This window comes from Patagioenas fasciata, chromosome 1, assembly GCF_037038585.1.
Source record: "Patagioenas fasciata isolate bPatFas1 chromosome 1, bPatFas1.hap1, whole genome shotgun sequence".
NCBI classification, from domain to species: Eukaryota; Metazoa; Chordata; class Aves; order Columbiformes; family Columbidae; genus Patagioenas; species Patagioenas fasciata.
In genome coordinates, this window is record NC_092520.1 from 25,777,118 (window position 1) to 25,798,871 (window position 21,754).

General features: G+C 41.0%; 2 protein-coding genes across 7 annotated transcripts in view; both read right to left on the minus strand.

The window, feature by feature from the left end:
• The window catches only part of STARD13 (StAR related lipid transfer domain containing 13), a 309,147-nt gene that overhangs the window by 102,045 nt on the left and 185,348 nt on the right, over positions 1 to 21,754 (minus strand). The window contains exon 1 of one of the 6 annotated variants that reach the window (XM_065829838.2): positions 20,458 to 20,689. The exons of the other annotated variants lie outside the window; for them this stretch is intronic. Within the exon in view, the coding sequence (XP_065685910.2) occupies positions 20,458 to 20,626 (169 nt within the window). The 5' untranslated portion in view covers positions 20,627 to 20,689. Of the gene's footprint in view, positions 1 to 20,457; positions 20,690 to 21,754 lie in introns of those variants that run through there. 6 annotated transcript variants of the gene reach the window in all.
• LOC139827249 (uncharacterized) overlaps positions 1 to 21,754 on the minus strand; it is a 343,678-nt gene that overhangs the window by 72,348 nt on the left and 249,576 nt on the right. The window lies entirely within an intron of this gene.

Sequence of the window (21,754 nt, forward strand, 5' to 3'; positions counted from 1 at the left end):
GTGCACTCTACCAACCCAACTAGTAATGGCATTTTCTTCCTCTGGTTCCTGTCACCCCAGGATGCAGTCTCATACACAACAGTAGCAGGTAACTGTGGGCGCTGACACTGGAAAGGTTAATTATTCTCTTCAGAGCAAAATGAGATTCCTTCTCCTCGAACAGGTAAATGGCAGATATCCTGGTCATGTTACCACCATGCACATTGCCAGCAGATCCTCTCCTACCTGCTTTTGTGGCTAGCTTATGTCTGCAATTCACTGTATAATAACAATGTGCTCCTCAAGGCAAACGAATTATGCCATCACCAGCCCAATGCCCCAGAACGAACTCTTCTTGGGGCAAATAGTATCTTACATACCAGCCATGTTCATTATCCCTGGCTCCTCTCTCAAATCCCCACAGGGACACTGCTCATTGACTTCTAGCACCAAAGCAGCCATTCATCAGAACCACTATTTAAACCTGTCATATTTGAGTTACGGCACCTAACTTCTAGGCTGGCATGATGTTCAAAACCTACATCTGCACAGCTGCCTCTAGCTAACCTCAAGAGACTTATGCAAAACTACTTGATGAGTTCCTGGTTGTCTTAATTTCCATGACGGTGTAATCCCCTCACTGGTGTACTCCCCTCACGCCAGACATTCCTGTCTGTGTGCAGCTGTGCCACAGGGATTGCAATAGGCAACAGCTGCCGCCCTGGCCGTCCTGTCAGTGTTCAGTGCTCGTGATCTCAACATTTCTGCCTCTGGTCACAAGCCACTCTGTAATAACCCACAAATATCTCCTACACTATATCTACACTGTAACCCCCTCACTACAGGAAAGACATTGAGGTGCTGGAGCGAGTTCAGAGGAGGCGACGAAGCTGCTGAGGGGCCTGGAGCACAAGTCTGATGAGGAGCAGCTGAGGGAACTGGGGCTGTTCAGCCTGGAGAAAAGGAGGCTGAGGGGAGACCTTATTGCTGTCTACAACTGCCTGAAAGGAGGTTGTAGCATGGAGGGTGCTGGTCTCTTCTCCCAAGTAACAAGTGATAGGACAAGAGGAAATGGCCTCAAGTTGCATCAGGGGAGGTTGGATATGATGAAAAATTTATTCACGGAAAGGGTTGTCAGGCATTGGAACAGGCTGCCCAGGGGAGTGGTTGAGCCACCATCCTGGGATGTGTTTAAAAGATGTGTAGATGGGGTTCTTAGGGACATGGTTTAGTGCCAGTGTTAAGTTAACAGTTGGACTTGCTAATCTTAAGGGTCCCTTCCAACCAAAACGATTCTATGATTTGATGATTCTACACCATGCTGCAAGGACAGTGCAGCCCACTGCAGACCAACCCGTGTCTGTGCACTGGCTCCACACCTGGCCATAGCTACAACACTCAGAAAGCAGGAGGGTGCACAGCCAAAGGCCCTTCATTTACCGTGTCACCCAAAAGCTCAATGGGAACCGCCATGGTGCCCCACAATAAACTGCCACAGTTTATCGAGGGGTCAAGCTGACAAGGTGCTAAGAGACATCTGGGACACACCTCCTGGAGTGCTGTTCCTAGGTGTACACAGGGCAGTGCAGGATTTCCTGCATGAGTTTGAGCTGGGACATTCACAGGTGGAAGGGGCAATAAACCTTGCACGAGAGAGGAAGAAACAGATGACTGATGGATGCCTTACTGCTGGAGTGCTTCCAAAACCCTCATGTGCAAAGGCAACAGTAGAAAGTTTCTTCCAGAGATGTATTTCATCTCTGTGACACATGGAAGTTATTCAGGGCATATTGAGCATATATGCTCTGTTTGTATAGCTGTATCCTGGCTTATTGCACATCTTAGAATGCATACAGGGTAGACCAGAATCCTTAATTCAGTGTACCTTCTGTGAGCTTTAATTCCACATTTGTTATTAAAGCAACTGAATATGTGATTCACAATCAGCCGGACTCCTACAGGTATGATGCCTTCTTGGACTGCTCCAGGACCAGGGCACACGAACAAGCGATGGACAAGAAACCACATTTTTCTAAAGCAAAAAGAACTGAGAACACCTTGAAGTAAATCACCCAAATCCTAAGAAATGAGGAAATTTTCCTGCTGCCTGTCTGGTAGTTTCCCTGTAGGGTCAGTTTGTTGCTCAGAGCAGCCCATGGCCACTCAAAGGGATGTCCAAAGGTTCACCCTGAGTTCCCTCCCCTCTGTCAAGGAAGCTCTGGTACTGCTGTTTTGCACACAGTTCTGCTTTCCTAGCTGCTGGAGAACTGGTACTACAGCCTCCTCAAATGACATCAAGCTGGGAATGTGTTATTTTTGCTCATGAGTGTGTCTGGAGACGATTGTTCATCTCTCTGACTTGTAAATGTGCAGCAAAGTAGGCTCCCAAATAGAAACCTGCATATTTTTAGCTACAGTGGATATATAATGAACACATTACAAATCTGCGATTTTTAAAAATGATCAGCTTATGGGCCTATTTCCATTTCATTTTGTTTATGGAGTAGGGAGGCACAAGAAGAAAAAAAACGCGAATGAGGCAACTATACAAGCCAGCTCTGTGCAACCAAATTAAAATATTCATAAACACTGAAATAAAATACACGTAAACTGAAAATAAATATAAAGCTTTTGTTTAGACAGCTTCTTTTTATTGATCAGTAACCTTATGCACACTAGACTTCTGTCAAATATGTAAAAGCACAGTGTTAGCATACTTTGTAAGGAGATTTGGAAGAGGTAGCATGTGTGTAGTGTGATAAGGAAGGGGAAAATACCAAAATGAAAATGGCAGTTACAGAAAGTTATCTCTGTAGGCAGATGCAAAATATGAGGCCAAAATCTGTGTTGTTATTTCTTGTGGTGGAGAGCGATAAGGCAAGAAAGTAAAGCAAATAGAGGAGAAAAACCAGACTAGTAGAAAGATAAGCAATTAAACCAAGAGCTTAGACCCATTCTGAATTTCTGCATTTCCCAAGAATGCTCAAGAGTACTATGATATTTATTACTTGCACATCGCAACCTCCTACCTGCTGATTCACATGAGCTCCCAATATTTTTCTTTATGAATAAAAGCGGGAGAATCTGGCTTTCCGCTGCCTGAGAGCTGTGTGCTTTGCTTGCACGTATCTCTCTTGAAATGTCAACTTTACATTTCCAATATCCATGAAGAAATTCTTAATAAAAAGATATGATCTACATTTCAGAATGAGACCTTTAAGTCCTTTAGCCCTGCCAGTTTCTAGGGAACTTTTGTTAAGAGACTGTGTTTAATAACACCGCTTTCCAACAGTGATCAAGAAAGTTGCAAACATCAGCGTGCCACAGATAACAAAGGCAGTACAATCCAGGCAAACAAAAGCAAGATTTTATGCTGTATTTTTGTAAACTAATGTGGAACAAAGATTTTAAATTTGTTCTATGCATAACTTTGCTGCATTTTAATTACATTTCCAACTAAGATACTTTGAAAAGTCTATTTAAAGTAATTCTGCTGAGTTATGAAATAAGGACACACTAGAAATGTGCAAGCAAATTCAATACACTGGGGATGCTTTTTTTGTCTCTGTCTACATTGCTTGTGTAGCTACAGTCTTAATTCAGTGACACTGCTGATTGACATTAAAAGGCGCAGTCCCATTCCATGGCACTTATTTTTACCACTTCTCTTGTAATAACACCACGTAAATACAATCATTTGTTTTCTTTCGGGCAAACAAACTCATCCAAGTCATCTCACAGCTGCAGTTTTACCAAAACTCAATCCAAGGGAGGGAAGCGGTCAGGGACAAAACCACCCCTTTTAGCAAGAACGTGCATTTAGGTTGGATGATGTGTCCCATGACACTGCCCTGCGCAGGGGAATGACAGGTGAGCTGCTCACCTCTCCAGACCAGCACCCAGGTCACAGCCAGCCCTGCAGGAACCAGCCCTAGTCCTTGCCCTGCTCACTCTCAGACTCAAACCCATTACTGATATTGCTATAAGCCCAAGAAGCTTCATTCAGGTGTTTAACAGAGATAACTCTGGCTATAGTTTCAGTTTGGTTTTAAGACAGAGTTGTTCTGTGCTGCAGTTTCTAAAACAGGGCAGAGATTGCCCCCAGGGCGCTCCACGCCAGCTGCCTGTCCTGACCCGTACCATCTTACTGACATGCAGAGATGCTACGTGCCTGACAGGTGTCACATGTGTCACCTCACTACTGCCACACCAGTATCTTTGCTAATTCCTTTGGAAAGAACTGGAGGTGAAATGCCCCATGAAATAAATGGTATTATAATATTTTAGTGCTAGTATGCCTTCTGTAGGCTATCCTGTTCTGGCAAGGTAGTGTGATCTACTGTGCTTGAACACAGCATCGGGGAGCCTGGAATTGCTACTCTGGTTTTGCTGCTCTATTGCCACCTATTCTCTATCAAAATTCTGAGCTTTGCTGTGTCCATCTTCTGATCTTCAAATTGCAATAACAGCTACAGAACCCATGTTACGGACTTGCTACCAGCATTTTCAAAGGGTGCTGAACACCTGTCACTTCTGCTTACCTCAAGGGTTTCAAATGGTCTGGAGAGAAGGGTCAGGATTGTTCAAAAAATGCATCTCTAAAGCTATGCTTTACTTTGAAAACCCACAGCACCACTTGTAATAAATGGTAAGCATTGTTGTAACTGATTTTTTCTTTTGCTTTATTATTTCTGCTAGCCGGTGGGAACTGTTTCTAGTTTTTGATGTGGTACAAAACATTCCAATTAAGAGGAGACTCTAGTAAGGTCTTTTAGGTTTTCTAGATGCAGAATCACAGTTAACTCCTTATAATCTACAGTCCTTCGGGCTTTTTCAGGTCAAAATCCCTTAAGCCATTTTTTAATGAGTGACTCACCTTACTATTGAAGGCATCAGTAGCAAAAACCAGTAAAACTATTTATCTGGCTAAGCTAATTACCCTGATCATAAAAAAGAAATCTGTGATGGTCTTTTAAATGTTTGCTAGAAAGAATAAGTAAGCAATTTTTTAATATGCATTTGCTTTCTGGGATTTCTGTTTTTCTTATACTGATAGGAACTGGGGCAGAGGATATAAAAAAGGTAGGAAACAATAAGTAGATGCCTATTTTTAGGTCCACAAACTCTTCTGTTTTCACAGGAACAAAAAGCCGTGCAGATTCATTTTCTTACGTGTACATCCCTGCAGTAGACCTGCATGTACTTGCCCTCATTTACCTGAGTCATACTTGTAACGCTGGATAGGTAATGGCAGTTCAGACGCAGCTCTCCATTGCCACTGGCAAGAATAAGACTCAGAAGTCAGGGTGAAAAACAACTTCTGATTCAGCAGCCCTGGATATTTTTGGTGGACTCCTCCATCTCCTGCAGTAGAGGTAGCAGTGACCCATCCTGTTTGTCTCCTTACCCCTGCTTTGTTTTATATTTGATCTCAGTTGTGGCTGTTCTGCCAGCATGGCCCCACCTCACACTGAACACGGGAAGCAATGATATTGGGGAGGGTGGAGCAGACCTGCCGCTCCCCTGTTATCTCACCCTGCATCTCTCCTTTGCCCCGTATCTTCTTGAACTAATCCGCACCTCCCCAGGCTGGTATAAAACAATTTAATTTAAATAGCATCAGCTCATTGGACTTGACTGAGTACACATCAACAGCTTACTAAGACGAATCACAACTAAATAAGGCTGCAGAGTCAATGTTTTTCTCTCTGCTTCCATCACATTTTCCTATTCGGAGAGTGCAGGTTAGTTTCATTCAATGAATTACAGGTACAATATGGAGTACTTTACAGAACGGGAAGGTCTATGGAGATTGACTCTTGCTTATGCCATAGGAATGTGAGCAAGATCTCGAACTTGGGTCATTCACAGACATAGTATTAAGTAGGCCTTAACCAATGGGCTGTACTCTGGTGGTTGTTAGAGAATGAGTCAGAACAAGCAGACTTGTCTTTGACTTTGTTTCCCACATTATCCTTATAACCAAACAGGTTAGTGAATGATAAATAATGTGGGTGACTTCTGGCTGGACCACAGGTCTCACAGTTTGTGATCAGCAGCACAAAGTGCAACTGGTGGTTGGTTACTAGTGGCATTCTTCAGGGATTGATAGATGGACTGATACTGTTTAATGCCTTTATTAACAACCTGGATGATGGAATACAGTACACTCTCAGCAAGTTTGTGGATGATACCAAACTGTGAAGAAGTGGTTGATATGCTGGAGGACTGTTCTTCAATATGACCTTGACAGCCTGAAGAAATTGTCTGACAGGAATCTCATATCATCCAACACAGGCAAATGTAAAGTCCTGCAGCTGGGAGGGAACAACCTTCTGCAACAGGGCAGGCTGGGGCTAACTGGACAGGAAAGGCCCTTACAGAAAAGAATCCCAGGGTCCTGTTGGATTGAACATGAGCAGGCAGTGTGCCCTTGTGGCCAAGAAAGCCACTCTCGTACTGGGCTACTGAGTTAGAAAGGATGTAGCCAGCAGATTACAGTAAATGATGTTTCCTCTCTAATCCACACTTGTGAGACTACTCTGTCCAGTTTGGGGTTCCCTGGTGCAAGAAAGTCAGGGGCGTACCAGAGTAAGCCCTGCAGAGGGTCATCAAAGATGGTCAAAGGGCTGAAGCACTTGACATAGAAGGAAAGGCTAGCAGACCCAGGTTTGGTGAGCCTTAAGAAGAAAAGGCTAAGGCTAGGAGAGCTTATTGCTGTCTTCATCTACTTAACAGGAAAGTGGAGCCAGGCTCTTTTCGGAATTACACAGCTGTAGGATGAAGGCAATGGAAACAAGTCGCAGCATTTTAAACCCAATTATTTATGAAGGAAAAGAAAATTCACCATGAAGGTGGTCAGATACTGCCACGAATTGCCCACAGATGTTGTGGAAGCTATGGTATGTCAGTCCTTGGAGATACTCAGAACGAAACCTGACAAGGCCCTGAGCAACCTGATCTAACTAATTAACGCAGTGTCTCTTCCATCCTGTAAAGTCTTTGGTATCAATGCCTGGGAGGTTCTTGTTCATTGATGTTTTGGAGGTTTTAATAAGTTTCAGTGAAGTAGACTGCTACCAATCCAGCAGTCATGGTTTCTGAACACTAGACTACAACCAGGTGTATTTTTTTGCACTTGGTGAGGCCTCAACGATGCCTCTGCACAGGTTATTTGCCTGAAAGCTATAGCTATTTTGTTCCAGCACAGTGTCTTTCTTCACTGGGATCTGTGCAGGGATCTGAACTTCCAGTCTCTGAGACAGCAAAGAAAAGCTTATTTTACATAGCTGGTGTGAACTGTTTTCTAGGAGTGAACATCACCTGAATACTACTTAAAACTAGAATTTGAACTGTATTTCAGTAGATTGTAACTTGATAAAAAAACAGATAAGGTGAAAACACAAGCCCCAAAGTAAATAATCTTTTTAGTAAAATACAACTATGTGGAGCCTCATGCATATTTTTAATCCATATTGAAGAACTCCTTAAAATGTCCAGAGTCCCGCCTGCTGAATGTAACACTTCTCTCCAGGTTAAACTTCAGAATAGAAACCGTCAAATCTCAGTCCATCACTCACGTCAACAAGAAGGGGTATGAAATTACCTTGGTGTCAATGACTAAACAAAACATGTTACAGATTGCTTGATACTTTTTGTACTTACTTTGTCAGTACAAAATTGTAAGAGGTCACAGAGAGTATAAGGTAAGAGAAAATTGAGTTCATCACAAATCTTCCAGGTTGGAGAAGATGAAAGCTCTAGATATGTTGACAAAGAATCTACAATACCTATGTGTCTTTCTACAGGACACTGAAGTACAGATGTTATACGCATTTCTTGGTGTTTCAGATTCTGAAGAGTATGTTAACGTCATCAAAAAACCAAACACTTCTCAATTACGCAATAAACAACATCACAACAACTGATTTGACAAGAGCCACTGAAATAAAGATCTCCGCTTCTGCTAATAAAAGGATGACATGTAAAAGATAAAGATTTCTGTTTGAATCAGCAAATTAATTTGCATCTTTTTGATTGCCATAAAGTTGTAGTAATTGTTACTCAAAGGCAGAAAGTCAAATTTTACTGTTATACAAATGTTAAAACCATGACAACAGGGAATTTGATTCTTCTTAATAAATTGTTAAAAAGGCACCACAGTTCAATATTTTAAATTCCTGTTGCATGTTACTTACACCTCTAACATGAAACATTGATCGTGACTTTATATAGTTTTATTACATCTTAAACAAAGATGTGAACCTAAATTCTGTATGAATGACATCAGTAGTTAAGTATCTAACAAGAAATGATCATCACTATAAATCTATTTTACATTTTACAATGATTGTTTAAGACAGCTGAGCCTCATATGAGCTGAAAGAGGATGTCAGCGTACAGCAGCTGCTGATAATAACCAGCGTGTGTTGGCAAGAGCTTTTTGTTTTCTGAAGATAATTAAAACTTGCTATAGTTTTCCAGCTGCTACATAGTCAAGAAGGAATACTTTTAAAAAATTGGTGGGCCATTTTTTATTCTCTTTAAAGGCATTGTGACCATCTCCACTGAAAAGTCACTGAAGACAATTCTTCTTTTATTTCAGTTTTCCATATTTTCTACAAAACAAACTGCACAGCAATAGTTTAGACCAGAAAATTGTTAACTGTCAGCTGAGGAGGAAGAAAGCATTGTAGTAATAAATGTTTTGCTGAAAGAGAAAACATAGGAACACAAGTAGTTGTATCCTTATCCTTAAAATTCTGTATAATCTGTATTCACCTTGTATTTCAAAAGCTACAGTCTCTCTTTAATGGGATCACCACGTTTTGAAAAACTTTCTGCTTTAAGTACCAGTCAGCAGATACCATAGAGATATAAAAAGCCCTGCCAGTGTGGGCACTAAATAGCTCTGTAGAGCTACAATTAAAATGCCAGTAGTTTTATATTGGTCCTCATTAAAGCCTTAAGACTGTATATTTCCAGGATTTTAGACTACAGTCTTCCTAATTCTCACGTAACTTCACACACAGTGGCTGGGCACGACTCTCTTCCTGCTTGTACAACTCTAGGCCCTATGCTCAACGAGACTCCAACAGCAATGCAGTATTTTTCTTGAAGAAAGTCTTCTACAGAAGTGGTCCAAACCACAATTTTCTAGAACAATGCAACTTCAAAGGACTGAGCCACCTCTGACCAACACATAGTTACCCGGTTAAAGGCAACTAAATGAATAGTTTCTTGAATAACCTATGTGTGCATTATTATGGAAAAATAATTGGTTTTAATCAAAGCCTCTGATGGCAGGGCTTGACTACTTCAAAACACCATTATTGTCAAGGAAGCAGGAATCGTACCCAGGGCTATGATAAAGTAATATCCACTCTTTTTTCCATATCACACGTTTTGCAGGTTTTTCTTTGTAGAACCAATGCAGATGAGTATGCCTTGAGCAACCTGGGTCAGTGGTCCTAACTGGAGGTTATCAGAGAGCTAATGAATGAAACTCTCTGGAGACCAGCTCTCCCTGTGCCAGAGGACTGTCAGAATAAAGAAAAGCAGGATGGTGAAATGGCAGGGGGCAAACCTAACGTTTTCTATACTTTTTGAAATCTTAGTTTCTGCATAAAACAGTTAAATGACTACAGAATTGTATTAGTTCCACACCTTTAAGAGCTGACAGGATATCCTGCAGAAAGGTGAGGGCAGATTGCTGAGTCTGGTACTGAGCAGTGCTCTCTACACTATGGGAGGAGGAGAACATTCCCAGTCATTGCAACTTCCAGCAGCGGTGAACTGTTTAAATCTTTCTTTGTACTTGAAGTGTCTAGTGCCCTCAGAAATCTAATTTTTAAGCTTATAAAATTATCTAAATACATATACAAATATCTATACAAAGACAGAGATAGATAGATAGATAGATAGATAGATAGATAGATAGATAGATAGATAGATGATAGATAGACAGACAGATAGATGGTAGATACATAAGAGACAGACCCAGGCAAACCCTGGTTGTTCAGCTTCTATACTATATTCCAATAATCTTAGATTATCTTACTCTGCTCTCATATCAGAACATATGTCTCATGAGCAAGCACCTGAGCTCCACTTCACAGCAAGCTTGGCTGCCAGCAGTGACAGAGCCACAGCAATACCTCATGGCTGGGTTTTCGGACACACACTGGGCTCTAGGCCACCCCTTCTGTGTCAGGAGTGGCCCCTGGACTAGCAAACATGCAACGTAGCAGTGTACAACAGGGCTAATGGGAATGTAAGTGACCCCTCCTCACAGACCTCATTGCTGTTGGCTTTCCATGAGCACCTGAGGTACAAAGTGGTTTGCAATCTCAGACTGAATATACAATTCAACTAACAGAAAAGACACTAAATTTCCCTTGACAATAGTCCAGTTCTCTCACTCAGCTTAACAACGTCAGAAGCCAGATTACAGCCTTGAAATATGGATCAACCACTTTGTCAGTCTTAAAATAGACTTTCAGAACCCAGTATCAGAGAAAAGAAGTATTACTGAAAAAAAAAGTTCATTTTAGACCTTTTTTTAGCAGCTGCAATTGTTTCCTCTTAAACTTCAGAGGACAGAACTAATGAATTGATCTTCAGATAAGAGGCCACTTGAAATAATAAGACTTTCAGCAAATAACACCACCATTATGCACCAGGGAGCTGAAGCGCTTATTATGCAGTTCAGCAAAAACTCAAAAGACACAAAGAATTTGACATGACTGGCAGCAGTAACATCTAAAAATATCTCAGCATAAAAGCGAATTAAAATGTCACGGGAATTTTTTTCCTTCCTTCAGAAGCTGCTGGTGAATAGATCGTTCTTGGTCTGAACAGACAAACCCCGTGGCCCACGTGCAAGTGCAAGAGCAGCCCATTGCCTCCCGCCAGAACTCACGGTCCCTTCAATGAGGACGTCAGAGCTGTGAGCTGCTGGGGAAGGATGGCCTGAAGCATCTCAGAGGGGATCCACAGCCACGCATTCCCTTGGGGAGCACCACTCATGCAATGTCTGAACAGCCGGCAGGGGGATGGAGACAGCTCTGGCTTTCAGCATGAAGTGCTGGATGAAGGTATAATAATCCTGGTCATGAATCAGTGCTGGTATTATTTGGTACAAGCTACATCACTCAGGCAGTGGTAGGAAATGCAGCTTTTGCTGCAGTGGCTTGGGTTTTGGCACAGATGTCTAGTTTTAATGCAGAATCAGCAGTCTGAATGATTAAGTGGTTTGGGGTGAAGTATTCTGAATAGCTTGGAAGGGACTTTTAAGTATAGTCCAATTCTTACTGAATTTAAAAGAAAAAAAAAAAACCTTTTAACTTTGGATAAGACCCAGGAAGACCACCATGCTTTTAAGGAAGTGAAGCCAACAGAATGGCAGTTTTAAAAAGTCCTCAGAAATATCTATAAATATGGTTTTAAAAACGAAAGGAAAAAGGAAAAAAATTAGAAGTCAAGGACTTGCTGCCTAGCTGTCAGTGCCAAGCATTAACTTTTGGATTTCACATTATCCCCCTCAGATAAATGTTTGCAGGAAGAGAAAGCCATTATCTTTGAAGTTACAGAATGATTAGATATTCAGCTGCCACCATCAGATGCAATTAAAGACACAAAACTTAGATTCATGCCACAGAACATTTGAGTTTGCCAAAGATATTATGAAATACCACATTGTGTGGTTCTAAGAGCCTTGTCCTGTCCAGCCTCCCACTCCCATACCAGTTGGAGACTAGGAAAAACTAATCGTTCTGTCACTTCCTGAAGCTAAAAGGATGCACAAGGACTGTGCCTTTCACATGAGTCCTGCGCTTGTGCCAACCCAGTGTTGACAGAAACACTTCTTTCTCAAATCCAGAGTCACCTTACATCTTTGGTCCCTTTTCAAGTCTTAGATACATTGAAAGGATGCTCAATGATGCTGCAGTTATGGGGATGAGTAATATGATCTAATTACTTGGAGTAGTCTTTGCAGGCTCTGATTTTACACAAATTTGGGATATTGACTTCAAAAGAACAGGATTGTGGTTAGCTAATGTGAACTGTCTGCTGCACAGTATGAAATAATGAAAAAGACTTGAGTAGTAATTTTTTTAACAGAATTTACTTCTGCATTTATGCAGGATGGAAAGGACAGTTCACAGTAAGACACATCTACTTTTGCATACTTTCTTCAGAAACTTCAAAGCATTAAAAATTGTACTACAGCAAGAAACTTTTACCTTTCTTGGTAAAATAGTACCGAAACATTAATGTTTAGATTTTTAGACCTGTGAAGCAAGGTTTCTCCTCATTTTATATCTCCTGTGGCAGTGGAAAGAGTGGTTACACTTACATTGCCCAATGAAAGACTGCCTGACTCCTTGATCAAGTAGCATTGCTCAGCTCATGTTCACACTACCTAGGACTAGTCCTCTCTCCCATGAACTTGCTCAGGGTTGAGTTATCTGGAGAAGGCCAAAACAGACCCAGGAAGTCATCTGCTCAGTGAAGATGGGATTGGTCCAACTCATCTCCCATCCCTCTTATTCAGCAGTACAGACAGGCCCACTCAGACTTAGGGGGACATTTTCCTTCCATAAGCCTAGTACCAACACAGGAACATGACGTGTTAACACCTAATGTCTTCAAGCAGAAATTTGTGGGCTACAGGGATAATCCACATGGATGCGTTTATAAGGAAGTGGAAAGAGTTGTCAGGGATCTAGTGAAAAATGTCAGGATTCAGGCCATGCTGAGGGGTTAGAGAAGAGTAAAAGCTGTATAATCATCCTTCCTTCTGGACACATTTCCCAGCAAAGGCTGTACTGTAGCCTTTAAGGAAATGCCTTTCCTTAATGAGAGGGTATCATATTTTCCCGCAAATGTGACTTCAATAAGGAAGCTGAGAAATGTCCCAAAAGATGGCAGGTTTGTGGGCGGGGGATACTGGCAGGTGTGTGTTTGTGGCTAAAGAGGATAAGAGCTACAATCAAATTTAGAGATGTGGCCCACTTTGAACTTGCTGCTTTTTTCCATATTCCTAAACCACTCGAGTGATGGAGGACTAGAAATTAGCACGGCACAATTGATAAAATAAACAAACCATGAAAGACATTGGCGACACATTAAGGGAAAAGAAGTCAGATACGCTTTAGGTCATCAGGACTAAATGAGAGTGACAACAATGAAAATATATATATATATATGCACACACACAAATTTTGCTTCCAAATCCTGAAAACTTTGCTCGCACAAACAGACCTTCCTTAACCACAATCCTATTAAAAGAGAGCACAACTATTGCCAAAGGCCTTTACTATTTAGCTCATTAAAACAATACCACTTGACATTATTAGGATTTATTATTTTGCTCCTTTAGTACAGAGGAAGATTCATCTGAGTAAGTTGCAGGGTCGAGTCCTTCTTTGGCAAAGGACTTTGAGTGGAAAGCAAAGCGTTTGGTATGTTCCAGCAAGGCAGTTTCCACACTTGGCAGATGTTATTTACTTAAGACGTACTGTGCAGCCCATATTTTAAAATAAGCTATTTCTCCAAGATCACCTAACTTATCACAAGGACAGAAACTTTTGCTCATCTGCGGGTGTTATGTTAGTCAAAACCTCATGTAGCCTGAAGTGTTATGGAGTTATTTTCTTCTCCTAGTAGAATTAACCTCCTCAGCCCTGTTAACAGATGAGAGACGAAAAGCCACAACGTGTTTTCAGACTGAGTCATGCACATTCTTTTCAGCTAAGCCATAATGCTCCCAAGTTCTCTGAAGCATGTTGTCTGCTCTTAAATAGCTCCTAAATGGTCCAGCCTGAGGTGCTCAGGTCCTCCTCTCCCCCACCACACGATGGTGTGCGGTCAGTGTTGTGATGATCTGCTCTAGTAAGCTCAGCTGACCTGCTGAACTGAACCTGAGGGGAAATTCAACAGGTTGGTAAGCAAAAGTACACACAGGAGTGTTTACAAGGCATGAAGATGAGGGTTTACTGACCTGCCCACATTCAAACACCTGTAAAATACATGTCAATAAGAAATTACACAACTAGCATATACTGTATCAAACCCACAGGCCATATAATTCAGCATTTTACCCTCATAAGCAGTTATTGCAAGGTGTAACAAACTCAACGATGGACAATTGTTGAATAGCCTAATAACCTAACTATAAGGGACGTGTTTTCTCAGTCCCTAATCTAAATATATATGATGCTCTATATGAAACAGTATTTGTTTAAGTACAACTAGAAATCTGAGAATACTGTATGATACTAGTAAGATAAAAACAATGACTACAGCTGAGATGATACCAATGACTTTATAGTGTTTGCATTTGAACCAAAATGGAGGAATAAAAAGCCCATAAGGATCCATTGCCTAGAGAGAAAAACAATATCTGGCTGAATCTAAAACTGCGGATTTTTTAAATTAACACTTATGGTGCTCAGGGCACAAATACTGCACTTTTTTTTCAGGGATTTATGTATAAATACAGACATAAGAGTCTCACAGTAACAAAAGTGCTATGTACAGATTCTTTTAATTAATCTATTTTTGTGGGTAATTTCTGTTTTACTTCTGTTATGTAGCATTTCATATACCCCAGTTACTTATCACTACTTCTTCTAAATTTAAACTAAAAAAAATATAATGATGATCACACTAATGATTCATTTGTTGGGCATATATCCTACATTTATTTGGATTAAATGTATTTTAACATTACTGGCTCTAATTATACAATAGGATTAATGTGAAAATTAAAAATCTCCTCAGTGACCAATACAGAAGACATATAGCACAACTACAGCTGTTCATTTCATCACAAACAATTTCAAAACAAAAATGTCTCAAGTGAAGATTTCACCTTGGCTGAAATCCTGCTTTCAGTGAAATCGAGAGCAAAAGTCCCCTGACTTAAAAGAAGAGCCAAGATTTCCTTCTTGGTGTCCAACCTGCATGTGTCAACCCAAGTGTCACAACACTCAGTGGCTGTGAAAGTTATAGGCCAGAAGGAACTACTGTCATAATTGAGTCTGATCTGCACTACGTCACAGGGCATTTCTTGGTATGTACCTTATATCTTGACAATTTCAGCTTTTGAACCTCTTTGCCAGGTAGTGACTTCAGTGAAGGTTTCTTTCTTTCAAGTGTCCTGATATCTATGAAGTACAACTTTGTCAAATTTTAATTAGTTGGACTGCCATCTTTCACACTATATACATATATATTTATATATACTTTTTTTTTTTTTAATAAACATACCTCAGGGCACTTTGAGTTTATAAACACCCGTCAGGATGTTCACATTTTTTTTGTGTGAAAGTTTCACATAAATACTTCAGCCATTTCAGAGTAGAAGTTTAGGAAAAAAAGAAAATTAAGGAAATCCTAAAATTTTAGTTTAAAAACTCTAGTTTCTCGAAGTTTAAGGCTGAAGACTTGAGGAAAGACAGTGTGTGAGGCAGGAAAGATGACGTTGAAGAGACATGGGGTCTCAGTTTCTAATGGATCTTCAGATACTGTAAGAAAGTTTTCACAGGCTTAATCAATACTCGATATTGTTTAATGGACCCAAAGATCCCTCTGCTGTGAGCACATGCCCGCCCTGCACATGTCTGACACCGGAGAGGGTGACAGACCATGTCCCAGCTGAGGTCTGCAAGGCACCTCTGCAGCTGAGGATGTTCATTCTGGTGCCTTGTGCCACTCCAGGCCCAGCCTCATCCTCTCCTGTGTGCCTGGGCTGGGGTGCAGACATGGGGCCACCACAAGCTGGAGGCCCCAGGGGTTGAACAGGAACTGCCAGTTGCTACTGCCAGGAGTCATCCCACAAGCTCAAGAGGCAGTAGGTCACTGGCACTGGTCAGAGATGACCTGAGTGGTGGTAGTTGTACCATTACCACCAAGGTTGAATCTTGTTGGTTAATCTTCTATTGGGTTGAGACAATAAAGTTTAAACATGTGTAGGTAAAAAGTGGCCAGCATCCAGGACATGGGAAATGCTATGATTTGGGTTGCCTGAAGAACCATCTTTTGTTCTCTTGTATGTCTGAACAAAGCCACTGTCTTTAATTACATAATCTTATCCTATTTCCCATCTCCATGGATGGACAATTACTCCATGTGTGTGTGCACATCCAGAACATGATCCAGGCTTTTTTAACGCAGACTACGACTAGAACATTTTCACTTGCATGACCTCCAGTTTCTCATTCTGTGTATGGGAGCATATTACAGCTATCTCTTGCTGACACTTGCTTTGTTTTACATTAACAGCTGAAATTTAAACACACATAAAATGCTTAATTTTTTTGCCAAATCACTCACATCCCTTTTTAACACTTTCCACAAACTGTACTCATGCTTAGAAAAAAAAGACTTAAACTTGTTGGACTAGCTCCAAAGGGAAGACAGTAGACAGAAACGATGATTTGTTTGTACCTCTAATGCTTGCTCAAACCAGACAAATGCAGCTGGCACAGAGGTAATGGTACTCAGATCAAAACTGAACTTGCAACATATAAGAGTATAAAATATCTGCTGATTGTTGAACAGAGAGTTTGCCTTGAAAAGCTATAGTACGCTTTGAGATCGCCCCATTGAATGATTTTCTTCAATTGTTCTTGCCTGTGTACATGAACTGAGACAAATCACAAGGCGTTACTCACTGTGGGCATGAATTTACTCACTGAGAACAGGAATTTATCTTCTTCTAATTTATTTCTTCATATTATTTTCTTATTGAAAGTGCAGTCTAAGAATCAAATTCTACTGTAGATGAATGGGGACATTCCTTTACCAGCTATGCTAAGCTGTGCAGGAGCAGATGTGGCTTCGTTCACCTTGACTTACAGTCTACTTGTGCTGCACAGTCAACAATTCCAATTTAATATTTTTAGACTATTACCTTAATTCCTCATTTGTTTTTACTTACAGCTACTTTTTATATTTTCTGTTCTGCACTGAATTTAGCCATATACACTGAAAGAAATAACAACTTTGTGACTCATGTAATATAAATTCTTGAAAGTCACCACCTTATTTATTTAAAGAGAACATGAGTAACCATTAATGAATTCTCACACAGTTACTGCATACACATTTTGAATAAATACCTCAGACCAAGCATGCTACACCCTGTTCCTTTATGCTGAGGCATGTGTCCCCTTCAGCGTGGAACTAACGGGCTTATGGGGAAAAGGGAATCATCAAAAGATCACATTTTGAAAATACCTATTTAATATCAGACAGATAATTACTACTCACATTCACAGCCCACCACATTTCTGCCTCAAGGAGTCAGTGGTGTACATAAACCAAATATTTAGGACTTTCAAAGTATGATCTGATTAAAATAACAGTGTAGTTCCTTTTATTTCCCTTGTGGTGGTTTTCTTTTTAGAAATGATTAAATAGTGTAATTCCTCTAATGATTCATTTAGTTTATTTTTAACTAACACCAAAAGAAAATACAAAGGAAGGCTTCTTCAGCAAATGTGTTTTTAAAGGAGGAAGAAAAAGCTGTATTGCACAAGACGATAGAGTAATTTAGCATCGTTTGGAATAGTACATGCAGCTAATGACTGAAAAGATAGAGGAATATGTAACACTTTGTATTACAATGCGCTAGTGAACCAGGTTCCTATACTGGCACAGGAGCTTTGACTGCTCTATGCATTGTATACGTTGTGATTCTATAAACCATTCCTTTCACTAAGGAAAAACATCTTGGATCTAAAATCTTCAGTGTTTTCTACTGTGGGTGCCTCTGGTTGGAAAACCAGCAACTGAAAAAGATCTGCACAAGAAGTAGAGTACAGGTATTCAAACAAGCCCCAAGGCAGCTTAGCACTTAAACATGTGGCAGATCTGTTTTCAGCAAAGCAATTAACCAGGCAGAATTCACTGTTCCAGCGATATTAAAATGCAGGCTGGATGTTTTTCTAAACATATGCTATAATTCAAACAATTATTAGATAGGGAGGTGCTAACACAAGAATTGGGGTAGCAGCATTCCAAGGAATTGTCTTACTGGCCTTAAAATGTATGATTCAAGGACATATGAATTCAAGGAGACTAAATAACTATTTACATGCTTTACTCAGGTGACTGAAAGCAAGTTTTGGTTTTCATCTTGCATCTCCCAATTTACTTTTCAATCCATTCTTGACAAGCTGCTCTCTGGCACTCCATTAGTATGGAATCCCACTTGCCAATGGGGTAAAACTCACTCACCTCTAAAGGGACAGGCTGCTTCCTCCATCCATATTACAGTGCTCTTCCAATGCTCACTGGGACTGCCTGCTGAACCCAGACACTGCTTACAGTCCGACTAAGGCGGGCACAGAGGGAGAAATGCTGACCCAGTGAACCCTCCCAAAATTCTTGTCAATCACTCTGACGCATCTAGGGTTTAATCCAGAGTGTAAACTGGAGGTTTCACATTTAGTTATACTGGTTAGACTTAGCCTTTTTGGTATTACTAACACAGCTATTTCAACACAATTACCATTTAGTAGTTGGAGCACTGAAGAAAAAATGTGTATTTTGCATATGATTTTCCACTAGATGTGTATATTCCCACAAACGGACTCATACACAGACATCAGCATCTGTTTGCACACATAATTTCATTATTGCTAATGAACTGAGACTTAACTGACCCAGTTTTCCCTCAATAAAAGAAGTGAAGAAATAAACAATACATTCTTAATGATCCAAAATACACAAATATTTCATATAATTGAACTTTAGCATATACCGCATCATCAGGGCACTGTAAAAACATAATTTCCCACAGCTCTGTGTGGAACAGGTCAGAAAGCAGTGGCAAAGCACTGCAGACTGACCATCTACGCAACAAGCTGCAGGCAGAGAAGTCGCAGCTTGGAAACTTCTCTCTGTCCCACCACTCAGCCTCTCAAAAGCCTCAGCACCGCTGAGTGGCTTTGGCAGCCTCAGTTGTCCCGGACAGCTGACGGGTGATGGGTTACAACAGGGAATGTTAAACAGTACCACAAAAGGTAGAGGAGTTGTGTAAATCCATCTCATCCACAGCTGATGCTTGAGAATTAAGCTGGTACTAGTACTGCACCAAAACCACTTTCAAATAAACCTGGAGAAACATAAATTACCCTTTCTTTCCGTTCAATCCAGGCTGTACACTGGGTACAAAGAGTGACATAATATCCTTCCTGAAATCAGAGCTGCAGTGAGGACCAGTATCCTTCAAACATGACCAGTTCCTGAGATTGCCTTGCAAACAACCGCTTTTTCCTAATTGCCACAGAAACTATCTTTTTCATCTTTTTTAAAAGCTGGCCAAAGTATTATGTATTGTTTTCTTTATAAAAGCAATAGAAGTTTCATCACTACATCACTGTACTTCTGCCAGAGGTTGACAACCACGGATATAAAGAATCTCACACAGAAATAGCTACTCCATTTAACGGCTGTTGGTCAGAAGCTCACATCAATTTCTGTGATATCTGCCAGATATGACAGTAAATTGTCTTAACTCTATGCTTTCCCTTAGTTAGCAGAATCAAACATATTTTCACAAGCTGTCAAGAAAGTGACTGTTATCTTCAGGATTTTTTTTTTATGAAAAATACAAGACGTACTCTTTTTCTGCATGTAGGATCACATCTACTTTGGAAACATTCTTGGAAACAGGATGCTATACAAAACTATGATCAATGCAAAACTATGCATTGATTTGCTTTTTAATCTGGAAAAATCCGTACAGTTGGTTTTAGTTCTTTGTATTTGCATTAATGATTCTGAGGATGATTTTAAATTGCATGCGCCAGCCAAAGGATTTGTTCCGAAGCCAACCCGCATTTAGCTTTAGTGCTGTAGATACACATTCAGAAAAACAAAATCAATACGTCTGTAACGACTGCCTAGATAACTGCATAAGCAGCTGCAGAAAGCCAAGTCAGCAATTATTTCTAAGGACATGTGACAAGTTTTCTAATCCTCTGACAGTTACGCATGCTTGTTTCCAAAGGATGTTATCCCAGCTGCTTCTTCTGGCTGCTCTGGACTCCTGCTTTGTTTTTAACTGTAATATTGTCTGTTGTCTCTCTGTGCTTTACCACGGGCAGGCTTTACCTGCAGCAATCGGAGCGGATGTACTGATGCCAGCAATTGTTCTGCGAGGCAGAAAAGACGAACTTCAGCACCTAACCTACCACACAGTTTATGATTAAAAGATAATTTGGTTAAATAGCTTATCACGCACTAGTGTTTGTCTCTTGGTTCTCTATGTATGCATACATGTGTAGAAACAAAAAAGCACAAATGACTATTTCAAACTCTAACTCTAGCCAGGTTAGTTCAGAAGAGAAACAGGAAAAGAGCCTGATATATGAGGCATTAAAAGTTGTTCTCTTATGAAAGAGGGGGCCTGCAGACCCTGCGACAACGCCAGGCTAAGGAGGGTTTCTGTCAGTGACTCACCTTGCTGAATTTTCGTCAGTAGCTGGTGACGGGCGAGAATCCTGCTCGTCCTGTAGGGAGGGCGCCTGGTAGTTTGATCGAATCGCAAGTACATCTCCTGGCCCTCCGGTGACACCGAGTTCAGGTAGTAACAGCCTGTGCCTGACGTCCTGGGCACCTGCTTAAACATTTCTGCTCCTTTAAAATCACTCTGTCGGTCTGGGCTGTGGCTACTCCAGATTATAATCAGGGTAATGAAAGGAGGGAGGCAACAAGCCCTAGGGAGCTGAAAAGAGCAAGCGCTTTAAAAGAAAAAGGAGTGCCAAAAGCTACAACTCAGGATTCCTGCTTCTCCCACATGATCCGCACGGGCCAATCGCTCTGAGTCCAGCCTGTGGAAGCAGAGCCTGCCTGAGCGGGACAGCCAGCCTGGGACAGCACCGGCAGCCCCTGGGCACATGGAGCTCACCCAGCATGGGGGGGCTGCACCGGGCCCCTCCGAAAGCAAAGAAGAAAAAGATGAAGACAGTTGGAAATGCCTGTTTTAAAGTACGCAGGGCTGTGGAAAACCTTTTCTTCCTCTGCCCCACACCACCCAGCTGTCGACTCATCTCTCGAGAAGATGCCCTCGCCAGTTTTCTAAAAATCATACCCTTGTTTGCCAAGAAAAAGTCAGTTTACGGAAGGGCTGACTGAATCCTCAAAACCACAAGGTACAAGGAGCACTTGGAACAAATGAAACCCTTGGGATGAAAAAAAAATCAACAACGCCTAGCAGCCAGCACTCAGCAGTAAACAAAGTTTAAGAGTCCCAGATATTAGTGCCACCAAGAAACGGGCACAGCTTGGAAGAGAGGAAAGGGATGAAGAGATTCTCTGTTCTTCAGGTTCCTCACCATAACATCTTTTGTGTTTTTGTAACAGACAGAGGAGAATCTGTTTTCATTCAGTCTTACATATCAACTATTGAGTTTGCAAAACATGCCATTTATTTAGCTGATTAAATGGAAGCGAAACACTGCCATTTTTATCAGCAAGTGGGCAGCAAACTTGAGTAAAAACACACCAAAAATGGCTTCCTAGTATGCCTGACAAATAATTTTCCATTACATTTTTAGATACCAATATTTTGGTTTAATACACCCCTAGCATGGACTGATTTCTAAGGAAGCAGAGCTCTTTCCAGGGAGTTTTGTGATCAAGACAGTTTCTGATGTGAGCATCAGTGGCCCACAATAATTTCACAGCCCTGGAGATCAGCTTCACAGTATCACAAAGCTGGAAATGACAGAGACTCAGGAGGCTCTTCCACCCATCT